The sequence below is a fragment of the Cimex lectularius genome, unplaced genomic scaffold, assembly GCF_000648675.2.
Source record: "Cimex lectularius strain Harlan isolate CLEC.00 unplaced genomic scaffold, Clec_2.1 scaffold188, whole genome shotgun sequence".
Taxonomy (NCBI): domain Eukaryota; kingdom Metazoa; phylum Arthropoda; class Insecta; order Hemiptera; family Cimicidae; genus Cimex; species Cimex lectularius.
In genome coordinates this window covers 751,332-767,694 of record NW_019392882.1, presented here as the reverse complement: position 1 = coordinate 767,694, position 16,363 = coordinate 751,332, and the positions used below count along the sequence as shown (strand labels likewise).

The following is a 16,363-nucleotide window of genomic DNA, read 5'->3' as shown; positions in this document are numbered from 1 at the left end:
AATGGGCAATGACAACAGTGGATTTGCTTCTGTTTGTGGTTCAAGTGCTACAATTAAAAGAAAACCTTCAAAGCATCTGATGTAGACTGAATCCTTTGAAATGCGAGACCAAATTAACGAATGCCTGAAGCGTCATGATAACGTTTAACATCCAACAGTGTCTGAATCTTATGCAGAAACTGAAGAAGAAAAGAAAGGCAAACTTGGAAAAACTAAGCTACCCCTTTATGCAAAATAAAACGAAAATAAAAATAAAATAAATTTAAAAAAACGAAACTAGTTTTTTAAACATACATCTCGTTGCATACAAATCATTATTATTCATATTAATCCGGCTGTTACGATTGGAAATTTGGGGAGAAAATCTTGGTGAAATTCTCTTCGGCGTGATTATACAGGCGAAATCTTACTTAAAGCGATGAACCAGCATTCGGGTGTACATCGAATTAGTTTCCGTTTCAAGCAGAAAAGTGCATTTACACCTTTTTCCATCCTTCTTATATTCAGGATAGTTTATAGGAAGCGGCAGCGTGAGAGAGTACAAGAAAAGGCGGCGGTACAAACAATAAAACGACGTCTCACTGCCCTGCTTTCTTGTCGAAGAGTTTCTCGCCTGTTTGTATTTGTAAAATCGAAAACCCTTGCCGGGTCATTCCATCTGTGTTGAGCCTCGGGTTGACTTAAGTAGAAAATAATACATTTAAAAAAAATCCATTAAACGCTAAATCTTGGCTTTTCACGCTGATTTGCACATACAGGAACAACGTCAATAGTAAATTTCCATAACCCGTAATGAAATCTTTCACCAAACAAGATGAGAGACGATTTGAAAGTGTGGAAAGCTGATTCACTACTTAGCAATGATGCACATAGGGAAAAAAATACCCACATTAGCTTTGAATAACTGGGTTGCCTCGAGAGGTTATCGATGGAATGGGAAAGCCGTCCAACAACAACTTTAAAATCGTACAATTTCACCACGAAGTCCTTTATATTCAAATTTAAAGGAAAAGATCCTGTTTTATGTTGAACAAAACACAATTTCCGGGATACGTGGTCGACATTTAGAAAAAAAACTAGTCAATTTCCCAACCTTAGGTGAGACTAGAATACATTATTTGAAATTTTTTGATTACTTCTACTATCGTATGTTTATAGCAGCGACGACGAGCAGACCAGTTCATTGACATCCCCCTTGAGCATTTACACAGTTTTTCTAAAAGTTTCGAACAAATGAATACGGTCTACACTAATTAAGAACACCAAGCTCCCCGGAACCTATTGTATATAAAAGAATTATTGAAATATTCGATTTTTTTGTGCTATAAAAATGGAAAGTTGAACAGGATCTCCTTTGGTATAAATTCTCCAAGCAATAAACAGAACAATAAACAATGAAACGTGGGCTGAGAAACCTACGCCTCGAAATATGATTGAGTTATTAATGAATGCTCTAATTTGGGCGAGGAGAGCTCTTGATTTCATTCCTCCCACAAGAAAAGTTTCGAATCTTAATGGCCTTTGGTTAAAAACTGTCAGTTGAAATTATTCAAGACTAGCAATACTGATTTGTTTAATAACAAAAAATATGTGGGATTATTCAACAAAGACGACCACCAGACAGACGGAAAACTATTTGTAAATAATAGCGGTTATGAAACGTCCTTCGGCGGGCTAGTCAACTTCGAGGACGATTGATACACGATTTCTTCCTAGTAAAGGCGTCCGGTAGGTAAAAGGTTTTATATAATTAAAATACGACCACTCGTTCTTTTTGCATAATTTGACGTTTGGGGTGTGTTGCTGGATCTAGACAACCTTGGATTTAAAAAACCTCCGAGAGGATCCTTTTCCTTTGTGCAACAGGAGCTATGTTGCGTTTTCGCCCGTAAAATGGGTATTGAAATCGCTATCTTTTGCGCGCTCTATACCTATGGTCGCTAATTAAATCAAAATCCAAATCTGTCCATCACGCCGGGTGGTTAGTGCTTTAAAAGCGGAAGCTGGAAAAATAGTTTTTCAACAAAAGAAAGATGTTGAGTGTATCAAGCGAATGGCCGTCATCCGGACGTTGCGTAAAAATTACCTGCAGTTCAACCCTGCAAATTTATCCGGATTTGGGCATATTGAAATCAGCTGATCAACAACTTTGCAATGTCTGTTAATCGTGCCCTGGAAAAATCACAAAGCAATGAGTATGTCTCACTAGTAACTATTCACGATTTTTGTGTTAACTCGTTAACTGTTAACTCTGTAAAGTCAGAATCGGCTACTTAACATTGCTCGAACTAAGGGAGTTGATTATGTTTGCAGTTAAGTCGAACCGAATAGCACTGTAGTCAGACTGTTAGCCGTTAGCATTTAGGTAACAAACATGATCGACATGAATTGACCAGCTAGCTATTTGTTGTTATAGTATTTTTATTTTTAAATACGCTTTTTTAATTAAAGTCAATCAATACATGACTTGTTAATTTCTGATATATCCTCTACCCTCATTCATAGTGGAGGCATGGGATCTTCATCAACTCTTTTAACCATATTACCATATCATAAATGTGAACACAGTACTTTTTTCACACGGTCCTAGCCACTAACACTAATGCCAGCTCTGCACCCGGAGGACACATGCAGTGAGCAGCCAACCAATTACACTCAGTGAGAAGGAGATTAAGGGGCAAGGAGGTCTGGTGCCCGTAGTCCATTAAGACGATGTGGCGGGTTCTCGGGATGGAAATTTCTAGAGAGCCCTCGAGCAGTAGGGGTAGGAGAGATAGGGGAGGTTTGTGTGAAACTTTTGGAATCTGGAATTTATCCGTTGACAAAAGGAATGTTGAGGTTATTGTGGATAGTGAGGTTGTGACGTAGAATGGAGCTTTGACAATTTGTCTGAGGATTTTTGATTGGAAGGATGGAATAGCTGGATGTCTTGGGGAACCACACAATACCCTTTCGTATGTCCAAAGTGGTCGCAGTAAAATCTTGTACAGTTGATTTAGTGTTGACGGTCAAGACGGATTTCGGCCTAGAAGTCTTCGTAGTTGCCCAAGTCTTTTGTTAGGTTGTCTTTTAAGTCATCAACTAAATATTTATTTACGTTCCATCTGCCTACATATGTACAATAAGGATGTTCATCACTGGATCCACGAAACAGTTAGAAATCTCCTTCTTATATGGTCAGTTCAGATATTTGTCCTTGCTTAAGTATGGTATATTAGTAAAAATTTTCCCACAAATCAAAGACTTGATTAGTCTTATCTGAAGACTGACTTAAAGCTTTACCAACAATAAAGAATCCTCGAGAACTGTTATACCTTAGTTGTTGGTAGTACAAGTCTCCATATGTGGCACGACGGTGAAAAACTAACGAGTTAACATCGCAACAACAAAGGCGTTCTCAATTTTACATATCATTTCCCACTCGACTTGACATCTAACAGAAACATAATACCCCTAGCTTGATTGGTAAACCTTCTCGCTCTCTTCATACATACATGCTCTTGCAGGCCTTCAAATTCTGCTATAATAAAATAATGGCATGATTTCAATGTATTTTATTTTTTAATCTTACGTTATTTGGCTTGAATGAAAAAACTAGGAGGGAGACAACGCGACCCTTGGGAGTTCTTGGCAATCGCCACATACACTCAGGCCAATCTTGCCCCACAACCTATAAATATAAACGGGGAGGGGTCAGACATCGGAAAACCCTGGCATACCCCTTACAGGTAAAAACGAAGAATTAATATAATATACCCTATAATATAATATCTTATAAGAAGTAATTTAAAATTGATAAAGAGGTTGGTGGGCGAAATTGGATCAAAGATAGGCTATGGCCTTAGCATTTGCAATATTTTTTAAAAATTATCATCATATAATTTTTTATATCTTAACTATCTTCTCAATTCGCACTAGCATGGTCAATGAAGGCTAACAATATTTCTTTTTCTAAGTCTAATATAAAAATAGTTCCTTTAGGTTTAATTTTGACAATAATCTACAGGCGACTAAAGAAGTTTTTACAAGAGCGCGAAACAAGTGGCGGACATGGAATTTGGCTGGTTTCACTGACAACTTCTCGAATAAAAATCCTCCTTCGAAATATCCTATCAGCGTCAGCTAGTTTTCTCCGCGATATTCTGCTTTGAGCCGGTGGGAAAGGACGAAAATCCAAAAGCGTGACACGACTCATTTCTAAAACGTTTTGTTTAGACAATGTTTACTGGTTTTCAATCGTTGTAAACCCACGATAGATTTGTATTAACCGTTGATTAAGATTAGATAGAAAAGTATGCTTAGGTGGACCGATGTGAACGAACCTTTGGGATTCCCGTTCTCCGTTGGTTTTAGTTTAATAACTGGCTCGATTTTGTCTGGTAAACCGAATGTGTGGACATTCCAAAAAATGACTTTCAGACACAGCCAATACAAAAACTGAGTTAATTATCAATATTTAATTATTAATTCCCTTTATTATAAGATGAAACACTTTCATGACTTATGATAACCCGTGGTGATGACTTTCATTGTTAATTTGTTTAAAAAATCAAACACCAGCGTTCGCATTCAAAATTACTTGTCTTCACACACATATATACAAAAGATAAATGATTGATATTCAATTCACTAGTTTTCGTGGTCCGCTTGACCAATTATTATCTTTCAATTAATTAAGGTATTTAGTTAAGATAAAAAAGTCAGTGTCACGAGCGGGATTCGAACCCACGACCTTCGGCTAGATACGCCGCTGCTCTACCACTTGACTTCGCTTGAATAATGATATTATTATTCGGAGATCGTGAGATGCGGTTTGGTGTGACGTAGGTATTAGAAAAACATTTTCTTTATCGTGTCAATGTTTCGATCTTTATTAAGATCATTTTCAGGGCCCAAAGTGTTTGTTTTCTGTGTAATTGTGCCATTCTTGTGTGTCGCGTTGGGAGTGCAAGGGAGATATAAATGATACAAATTAGTCCATATATGTTTAGTAGTCATGATTCCAATATTCCAATTAATTCTTTTTTCTAAAGTTTTTGGTTGAGATGAAAAATTAGTGAAACGAGCAGGGTTCGCACCCACGGACTTCGGCTCAATACGCCACTACTCCAACCACTTGAGCTATCGTGACAATAAGGATACAGCAGCAGCGTATTGAGCCGAAGGTCGTGGGTTCGAATCCCACTCGTGACACTAATTTTTCATCTCAACCAAATTTCAAATTTAGAAAGTAGCGTCTAACCTAAGTGATTATTGCTTTCACAAAAACAATTTAAAAAATTTAAAAACTAAATTATACATATAATTACTCCAAAAAGCTTGTAGATGTTTTTATGGGAAAGAAAAGGCAAAATTCTTTAACAACGTGAATACAATAAATGGTAACGTAGAAGCTAAAACACACAAAGGCGATGCATAATACATGTATAGTTGGACTGAGCGAACGAATGTTAAATATTAAAACATAAATAAATAACAAGGTTAGCAATTTTACAATTATTTAAAAAACAACATGAGTGCCAATATACCAGCAATAAAAGAAAAAAAAACGGATAAATTAAACCAAAGTAATGTTGTTTATAGGTTAACATATTCTTGTGGTAAATTGTATATAGAAAAGGATACAATTGGTTAAAAATAGAATTAAAGAACGTATGATATTAAAAACCAACAAAACCCTACACCATTTACTCAATACAAAATATAATAGTGATTTTGATTCTGTACAAATATTGGCAAAAGAATCTAGCGAAAGCAAACTATATATTCTCACCTATATATTCACAAGACCGCATCTCACGATTTCCGAATAACCATCGACTAACGGTCACTACTCACCACACACTATATATTCTCGAAATATTTCTGTTAATATGAAAGATAATAATGTTAATGTGTAAAAAGACTCAGAAAAACGCTTTATAAAAATGTGATAAATAATACATCTATACATTAATTAACTTATTATTTTTAAATGTTAATTATAAGGTAATTTAAGTCTTAGTTATTAATATTATTGAATGATTTGTTGATTAATTGTTAATTATTTAATTTTAAATTGAAACATGACTATGTTCTGAGCTCAAACAAGGTATCGTTCAACGTTGTTAATTGAGATTAATAAAAATGATTTACCTGTGTAACTTACAGATATGCTTTTATATAATTAAGTTTACTGACAAAAATTTGTACGTTTTTTGTTCGATAGCCTTGAAACGGGGTACCGGTAATGGTCTCGAAATATGTATTGCTATTAAAAAATAAAACAAAGAGGTTGTGAAGTTCAATAAACACCCCCTCACATTAACTCCAATTTATTAATCATATTGAAAACGGACAATAATGAGAGGGATATGTCTTTGTGTATGTGAAAATTGTAAATCCAACGTTTCTTTTCTGGATCATTTTCAATCAACTCTCGGGCCCATTTCCCATATTCTTTAAAAGGCTCGGCCTAGGCCAGATGTCCGTTGTAGGACTAAAATGCATTTTCTGGAGAAAATTTGGTGCACTTGGATTTCTAGTCGAGACACAATGTTCAAAAATCAAACTGATCGTCCTAACGATCCCATTAGGAGTCACTTTCATATTAAATCGGCTTTCCAAATCAGAATGTCAGATCCTAATCTCTGCTAACTTTCCGTTCTTCTGGTACGGCACTGGCTTGTAATAAAACTCGGGGGTAAAAAGCTTTTTTTGTCTTTTTCTCTCTATCCCCGACGTTCAGTACAACATGAATCCGTTTCCATTGTGTGCAAGTAATGAGAAAGGAACGGGAAGGAATGATGGCCGTGCCAGGTGTGGTTCTATTTCCAGGTTGTCCTGATCAATAAATACCACCACCTTTCGTACATCCTGTGCCTTGAGCCAACTCTCACTGCCGCTGCCGATGGGGCGGCAAATCCTCCTGCACGCCCTCCCATTTTATGGAACTGCATTATACAACCTACCCCGAAGTCACCACGCCAACTGGGATAATAGGCATTATCTCTCTGTTCTATTTTTTCCATTTAACAAAAAAAAAACTACAAACGGGCGGGTCATATCGATCTTTTGTCTATTGCTCGTGCACGGAGAAATACTATTCTACCGTCTTCCTAATGAACTGATTCAACTTTAAAAAACTCAAACATTGTAAAGAAAATCCTCGGTTCTCTAGGAGTAACTACTGTGTCAATAGATCTGTTCAATTATTGATTTTTATTGTTGATAACAATTATTGTTGATTAAATATTTGGGCGATGAGCCTAAACCTAATTTCCTAATGAGTTAAACCATCTAACTGCTATAATCATTCAGTACGAGTTAATCTGATTATAATTTATTAACTTTAAATATACAACTTTAAACTAGAATTGTCTGCGAACTGAAGAACAAAACCTAATCTTAGTTATTTTAACTCGAACAGCAAATTTGACATTTACACTGTATGGGAACCTGCAGTCGTGGAAAAGTCATCAGGACAGGATCAAATTAAACAAATCTTATACTTAGACACACCCTAACCATTATGGAAACCAGATTTTGTTTCAAGGATATCAACCATCGATGGGACAAAAATGGACGTGTAACAGGGGTGACAATTAGAGTGAGTGGCCGGACAAAACATTTGGTGGTTGACCTGCAAGTGAATGAACTCTGATGTAAGAAACCAGCGATAATAGGCGGATCCAGTCAAGTGATCAGTGTCGATAAATAGAATTTATATATTTTAGGGCGAACAGCAAAGTTGATACTGTTCAAATCTTTTAAAAAGAAAATTAAATCCTTGAAAGAATTTTGAAGAAGAGAACTAAATGAGATGTATCTAACAATATGGACCAGAATTTTCATATCCATTCTAAAAATGAGAGATAAAAATTAAAGACATTTTTTAAAAAATACAAAATGTCGATGGGTCCCAAAACATTTTTAACAGGGGTGAAGCCATGGGAAAATACACCAGTAACTTCCAAGCTGAGGTCTGCGCGAGAGAGAGATGTACTCAATTCAACTTGAATGGTACAAAAACGAAGGTAGGTAGCTAGATGTCAGATAGCCAAGTAGCCATCAAAGCACTAAGCTTAAAAATCAATAGTTCAAAAATGGTGTTGAACTGCAAAATCAAATTAAACATATGCAGAACAACGTCAGCCTCTGCTGAGTCCCAGGACATGTGGGAGTAGAAGGCAAGAAGGGGCTGCTATACCGCTGACAGGATCCGAACCCTATGGGGCATAGGAACCCACACTATCAATGAGTTCCTCAACAGAAGGATAAAAAGAATAGGAGAATGGAACTCTCTCACTGAACACAAACAATCCAAGAACCTGCTAACAAATTTTGGAAGGAAAGAAGTAATATAATACATCAAAGGATGCAGGAAAAACTGCGAATCCTAACAGGACTCTTAACTGGACACTGCAAACAAAACGGACATTTAAAGAAGAGTGGCATAACCCAACACGTGCAGATTCTGCAAAGAAGCAGAGGAGACACCAACACACCTATTAACAAAATGGGACATATCTCATTACTAAAGTAAGCTTTGGACACAAGGGGAAGCCATCTAATCTTGGATAGGATCGAATTAATCCATAAATGAAACAAATCTTATATTTAGATACACCCTTCTTAACTGTGCTTCGAGAGATTTTATAAGAATATGGATCCAAAATATAGCAAGAAGCATTAGGGCTAAAACACAGTAGTAGAACTAAGTATTTTCGGCGAACAGCACAATTAATAACCCGGTACATCACATTAAACAAGTTGGCTACAAATAAAAGAAAAATATTTTGAGATACTCTTTCAAACCTTTGTGAAAACCAGAGAGTTTTTGAAAAACGTGAAACATCTATCAAACTGAAATTAAACATGCTAAAGGACCACTGAGACAAATTCACTTAATCTTTTAGGTTGAAGCACGAGTAATTAGGACTGGAAATATTTAGTTGAATGATGCTATTACGACAAGCATCCTAAATTTAGACCTGTATACCATCGAATTAAACGGGATGGGTTGAAATGGGAGAAACGTTTTGATACTCCATTTAGGAAATTAAAGATTTTTTGTAGAGTATGGCACACCGAAAGGCACGGTAAAAAGGGCTGCACTTCTATCATCAATCAATACCTCTAGGATATATTCCATGAATCTTCGAAGTAAGGACACAGGAAATACACAAAATGATACTAAAACGTGTGTACTTTTATACACATGTTTACAGGGTATTGTACCTAGTTCAGAATTAGAAACAACTGACTTTTTTATCTCAAGTAAAAACCTTAATTAATTGAATTAGAAACAACATTATCAATGTTGTTTTGCGGTTTAATCTATTCTCTTCTTGATTTGATAATATTACAATATTGCCAGTAATAAGTAATAATAAGTATAATCCAATAACAATTAGCGAATAGAACCACAAGAGGTTGTTTATTCAGGCTGGCTATCCTTCAAATACGGTAATTGAGATCTCAACACTATCAGATAAGTCTTAACCTTTGAAAATGCTATGAAGTTTGAAATGAGGGCGTTGAAGCTTAATGAGTCTTCCAAACGACATACTCCACATCTGGGAACAAAGGGCCTAAAGTTAAGGAGGGTCTGTTTAAAAAACTAAGAGTATTTCATGCCGAAAATCTAAAACACCTCAGCTGAAATAGGGATAAATGCTGTTTGTGAAAACAGTCTCAGCATTGTGCGACCGGGGAATAATGAAGTTTAGTCAAGGGGTAATGAAGAAAATTAATCTTATCTGATCGTTATGGCGCGTGTACGGTTTCTAGGCCTTTACAATTGTTTCCGTACGAGCTGACAAATCTAGCTTGAAGCGATCTCCGTTATTTTCGCATAAACGTATTATCTACAGTCACCGTAACGAACCCTTTTGTTCTTGATGGTCTTAAAGATTCTCTTTTGTCTGCCTTTCTACCTGGTAGCCTACTTTTAATGAAATTAACGAAAATCTAAAAGAGACTCTCAAGTAAACGATAAAGAGAACAATCCTTAACAATTTCAATGAAACTTTTTGTAGTTGTTTCGATTCAAGTCAGTATATGTTTTTGTTAAAGAATTCCTCATTAAATTTATGCTTTATTTAATTGTTTTTTCCTTGTAGAAAGTGTATTAACTTTCGCTATCATTAAGCCCATTCAACATAAATAATTGGGTGGTTCTTTTTTTTTTCCAAAGCCAATAGCTCTAGATAAGTCCATCGAAAAAGCGTGTTCAATATGCATTATCTAGTAGAGAGGAAGTAGATTGTTCCGGCAGGTAATAATCACATGCACTTCCGGCCTGAAGAGAAACGCGATATACAGGAAACAGAATTTTCCTTGTCATCATTGTCGACCCTAAACGACGCGGTTGATCGCTGAGAATAACAGGACGCAACTAGTAGGTACATCCAAAAATAAACCATGAGTTGATCTACCACTTGATTCGTATCATAAAAGTTAATAATTGTTAGCTCTTGGGAGAGGTGAGCGGCTCGACATTTTCTCTCAAGGGAAAAACCACATGCACACACGGAAAAAAATGTGGTGATTCATATTAATTAGGATTTTTCTAGAGCATATGTGTCGCATGTGAAGTTTTTTTGTCCGATCCATAAATAAGCCCCTTCTCGGAGGGAGGATGGCACATATCGTTTACAGATGATGTCCTACTGCGTTTTTCTCACCAAACAGAACAGTCAGTCTATAATATTTGGGTTTTTTTTTGCTTGCCAAAGATTCTATTTACTGCTGACCAACGACCGCTTCACGGGAAGGTAGGTTCTATCTAATTGATATAATTATAAATCAAGGAAATGCTAAGTGGTGACAGAAGAAAGTTCCAGGAGTCACGAACAGCTTTTACGGTCAAGGGAGGTCTTCCAGTTAAGCATCATTCGTTTCGTGCTAACATAAAAATAAAAACAAATATACATATATACGAAATTTCCATTAAATCCAGTTTTCTCTACCTAAACGGAATGCAAAATAATTAAACAAAAGCACAAATAGGCCAAAACTAAGTGATTATGACTTTTAATCCCATCTGGCCAAAAACTTCAACTGATAAAATTTAACATGTAAAACAAAGAACCAGCGTACAGAATTTTATCTTGGATAACTGGAGTGTAAATACTGCATCTTTTTTTATAACAGGGGGAGATAATTTTTCCTGGGGCTTAGGTTTCATTCTAAGAAAAAGGGCCATTAGATACGAAGAATATGACGAATCACGAGCGTAGCTGAGCATCGTTAAATCGTAAAATTAATGAGTGGATGAGTTGTTAAGTGGGTTTTAATACTTTACGTGTGCGTGTGTGTGAGAGAGAGAGAGGGAGAGAGAGAGAGAGAGAGAGAGAGAGAGAGAGAGAGAGAGAGAGAGAGAGAGAGAGAGAGAGAGTGGAAGGAAGGAAGGAAGGTGGGAGGGGAGGGAGGGAGAGAGAGAGAGAGAGAGAGTGAGTGAGTGAGAGAGAGAGAGGAGAGAGGAGTTTGTGTAAACCAGAAAAAGAGGTATTTGAGAGAACCAGAATGAAAAGGACCGGTTTGTAGGAAGATATAAACTAAGAGAAGAAAAAGGAAAGAGTGAGAGGTGGAACATAGAAGAAAGAGCAGATTGGAGATAGAGATAGTAATTTATGATCGTATTGGAAGATGGCTGGAACTCGCTAAATTTAAGGTGTATTTTATTTATATGTCCTGGAAGTAAATGAAATATTTATGCATCTTAAAAATAGTCCTCTAGCTGTTGAAAAACAAACAATGACTAATTCTAAACCTTTCAGAAAAAATAATTAAGTTACTTGAGGTTGCAATGAATGCTGAAATATCTGTTTGACAATAAAAGCCACAATTTGTCGGTATGCAGCTTGGTCGGCTTGGATCACTAAGTCCCTTTATCCATGTTGCATGGTATGAAAGGAAAATTATTGTGACAAAGCAAATATGAGTTGATTTTCCTTTTTTTCATTTGGGTCTTGAGTTTTTTTTTTCTGGTTAACTAAAACTATCAAGTAAAAAGTCCCTGTATACTTTGTTTTATAGAGTATCAGACTTTTCCACTCAACGATCTAATTTTTGTCTAACTTGTAATCAATTTAAGATGATGGAATGTGTCTTTCATAAGCATAAACAAGGACGTGAGTGATCAGAGACAACAATCTTAAACAATTTGATAGAGCCGAGAGAGGCAAAAGGTAAATTGCCCCTGCTGCACTTCATCTTGGGAAAAAACCAATTCCTATGGTTACAATCGACCTAGAATCGCCCATAAAATGAATTCTACCAGGCCTTTCATAACGGGGCGTCGAATCAAACCGAATGAAGATTGTTTCTTCAATACTAATGGTTACCTGGGTTGAAAAGTGGACTGGCGCAACCCTAATATGGGACGGTGGATAGACCGAGGTCAGCCACTGGTCACAACATCGAGAGCATTTTAAGTTTCAACGAAATTAAAAAGATTAAATTGCGTTTAAACGTAATCAACTGACAATTTACCGTCTTGAATTACTTTCTGTCCATCTTACAATGTACTTTCACTTTTCTTACAAATTTCTTAAACTTAGTTCTGATTTTACATTAATACTGAGCCAACGCATAAGCAAGAACGACGTTGGAAGGCCAAATCTATGAAAACTGTCTTTTGGCAGTTACTCCGAACAATTTTTCCGAACCGAAATGAAACTTAAATAAAAAACCAAAACGTATTTTTTGAAATTACTCAGTACAATTACGCGCATTTTTCTTTTGGGCCACCTGTTCCTCCGGTTCCGGTTGTCTGACTGTCCACCTGCTCGTGCGAAGACAATTTAAGTATTCTAACAATTCGAACAATTGGGTTCGAATGGAAAAAGTGGTGTTTTGGAATTTTAAAAGCTTTTAAAGAATGACTTGGGCTTGAAACGCCATCGCATTGACCACTGTGTCAATATCAACGCAGGGTTTCACCCATTTCCTAACTCAGGAGCTAATCAACAAAGGAAAGGTTCATCAACTAAGAATGATTTCTTTATAAATACATACATAATTTAATTCTATAACTCACATACTGAAGGAGAACGTCTAAAATCGAAACATACCTGAAACAAGCAAAAATTTTATTAGATTTCACTACAAACGAAAAAGCAATACAAATTATATGTTGGAAGATCAATATATTTCTTATTTACTATTGCTTTTATTATATACATTTGTATTAACTGGTTTGATTGTGTTTAACTCTGCATTTAAGCCTAATTTTTACAATGTCCTGCATCATTTCGACAAATCTTTAAAACTGTACCAAATGGTCAACAAGGCAAATATTGGAGGAATATTGGGAAGAAAATAGGCGTTTTGTTCGAGATGGGCAAACCGATTATGAATATTTTACCAAAGTGTGGGACAAAGTGAATAACCTAAGTATCCTCGCATACAAATCTTCTAGTTCTTCTAGATTTAAAAGCAAAATATGGTGGAATTCAGACTGTGACGTTTCTGTCAAGAAAAGAAAGGAAGCGTATAGAATCTACAAAACGTTTCCCACTTTAAGTAATTATGAAATTCTAAATAAATTTTCCCGCGAAGCTCGGTTCACTTTCAGTAAAGCCAAAATGGAATCCTGGAAATCATTTTGTTCCACTCTTAATCGCTCTTCACCTATTAAGGATATCTGGACGAAATTAAGAATTGTAAAAAATGTTCCACTTTCCCACTAACCGTTGGTCTTCGGCCAGTGGACCGAGGATTTCATTAGCAACTTGTGCCCTCACGGCCCCTCCATGTTCTTCACCTCTTCCACTCCGCACGAAGACTTGGGCTCCAGCTTTCTAAACGACCCTCTGACTCTCGCCGAGCTAAACAGTGCGCTTAAAAATTCGAACAACACAAAGACTGACTCCAAACGTTCCCTGAGGAACAAATGGGTAAAAACCTGGAGCATTTGGTACAACAGTGGTTCTGCAGGATCATTTTATCGATCGTTGTTCCCGGAAATAAATATCGCTCCATGGTTTTCGACAGAGTACGGAAGCAAAAAATTTTTCTACCTCAACACGCTTAATGACAAATCATGGCATTTGTGGATCTGACTTGCATCGAATTGGTGTTAGGCCGTCGCCAAATTGCTCCACATGTGATGAGCCAGAAAACATGAAGAATATTGCCTTTTTCTGTCCTGGATTCAAGACAGAAAGAGAAAACCTTTTAAAACGGATCTTACAGCAGAGGGAACTGATTTAGCCTTTTAATTATGAAACCTTTTTAGCATCACGCAATGGTGTTATATATAGACTCATTTTTGAGTTCTTGCAAGATAGCAGAGTAGATACATAGATCGAGACTATTCAAACAATAATCGATATCCGGGAGACCTACCCGCGCGGCTTGGGCGGGCCGGTCGGGCGGCCGTCGGGTGGAAGAATGGAGTGCTCAGGGAACCTTTTGCCCCGGGTTGCGGGGAGGATGTGGACTTTTCCACAGCGCTGTAAAGCGATGTAAGTGGTTTTTATCTATATCCTCCCAATGCATCCGTAAGAGAGGGCGGAGTTCCCAAATGAAAAAAGTAAGTCTAAAGGGGATCTCTTCCCGGGGGTGGCTTTGGTCGGCTCGCACGGGTTGGGCGGGTGGTTTCGCTGGCAACACGGGAGACACTGGCCGAATGCATCAAAGCAAAGAAAAAAAAATTTAACGCTAATTCTAAATCAACGCTCTATATAAGCGACAGAGGCAGTGATGTAAAAGTCAGCCAAATGTTCCCTTGTCTGGTGTCAACTGGTTAGTCTATCTTGGAAATGGATTTCCGGTTGCATCATCAACAAAGCGCTAATGTGGTCATTGGAGCATCATACAATGTTCACATATATTCTGTAGGTTATTGTAACAAAAAGTGGTATTACAATTGAAATAAACGCAGTTAACGATTAATAATATATGTTAACAAATTATGTTAATCGTGCATCTTATAGGAAGACACGTGATACTTTTGTAGAAGTAAAACACAAATGAAGGGATGAAATAGTCCAAATGAACAAGGTATGCTGTAAAAATTGGACTCGTTATTTTGAGTGGATTTATGATACATGAAATTTTGTATTCAATGTAACACATGCCTTTGTAAAGCCCATTTCGAATTTTGAAGGAAAGCTAAGGGCCCAGATTCTGTTCTGCAGATTGTGTAGTACAAACTTTATTTCCAGACTTCACTCCTTCAATGTTTTTGATATTTGTAACATAGGGACACAATAGCTTACAATATACAAACCCAGATCCCATCCACTGCGTTCCAGGATATGGTTGATTTGATGTAGATGTACATACACCCCAGTGAAAGGAAAAGAACTACAACTTAAATCCTTCTCTGGTTTGAAAATATACAATGTACAACTAATCAAGCCATGCAAATCATTGGACACAAGGAATCAAAGAATAGAAGATTTGAAAAGACCAAAAGTGTGCAAATGCAGGTTATTGCAGAATCAATGGACACCAGAAAATAGCGATTGAACTACTGTAAGTACTACTGAAGAACTACTGTACTAGTGTAAGTCTGTATTTACAGAAGTGGTAAACGTTTAGTTTAATCACAACAATCCCATGATGCATTGATTAGTACTCTTCATATTGTAACAAGACAAGAAATTCCAGAATCCATGAAAATGAAGAATTAGGAATTTTTGGACACGAGATCTCAGATAAAAGACCAATGTCACAGGTAGGAAGGAAACCCACGGTCTCCAGAACAGCACCAGACAGGTCGGGGTACTGTCCAAAGACAGTGGGGTCGAATCCCATCCGTCACATTGACTTTTTCATCAATTTCATCAAATCTCCAGTTCCAAAATTAGTAATTTCAGAGCGGAACTAAAACTGATAACTTTAATTAATATTTGATTTATATTTTCCTGTGTCAATGGATAATTGGCTGTAAGTTGAAGTCGTGTGGTTATAGTTTCGTTCTTATAATAAGAATGATGATGATAATGATAATGATGACCATATTACATAGTAAATCACTTTTTACAATTCCTAAAACTTCAATAGTACGTATAGGTTATAGTCGGTGTTGGTGTAGCTTGGTCAATTCTTATCCACATGTCTTATTGTTGAATAAATTGCACAGTATTACTTAAAAATAACAATCGTAAGTTTTTAATTTAAGGTCGAAACCTGTTGATTGAGGATAGAAGTAATTAAGGAAAACTCAAGGGGGCAAATTGTCAAATAGACTTCATTGCTGAATATCGTTGAGTCATATTAATTTTAACCTTCACGCTAGGGTGAACCCGCTTCGTTTTAACTTTTAAATGTCCTTTAAATAAAAAAATAAAATTACAGAATGGAAAATATTAACTGTTTGAACTGTTATTTACCATTTTCATCTTAAAATCCAAGGCGTCCTTTAAAA

General features: G+C 36.5%; 1 protein-coding gene across 5 annotated transcripts in view; it reads right to left on the bottom strand.

Annotated features, from left to right (window-relative positions):
- Nucleotides 1-16,363, bottom strand: part of LOC106674369 (protein split ends) — a 169,198-nt gene that overhangs the window by 114,943 nt on the left and 37,892 nt on the right. The window contains exon 1 of one of the 5 annotated variants that reach the window (XM_014407018.2): nucleotides 13,025-13,043. The exons of the other annotated variants lie outside the window; for them this stretch is intronic. Within the exon in view, the coding sequence (XP_014262504.1) occupies nucleotides 13,025-13,026 (2 nt within the window). The 5' untranslated portion in view covers nucleotides 13,027-13,043. Of the gene's footprint in view, nucleotides 1-13,024; nucleotides 13,044-16,363 lie in introns of those variants that run through there. 5 annotated transcript variants of the gene reach the window in all.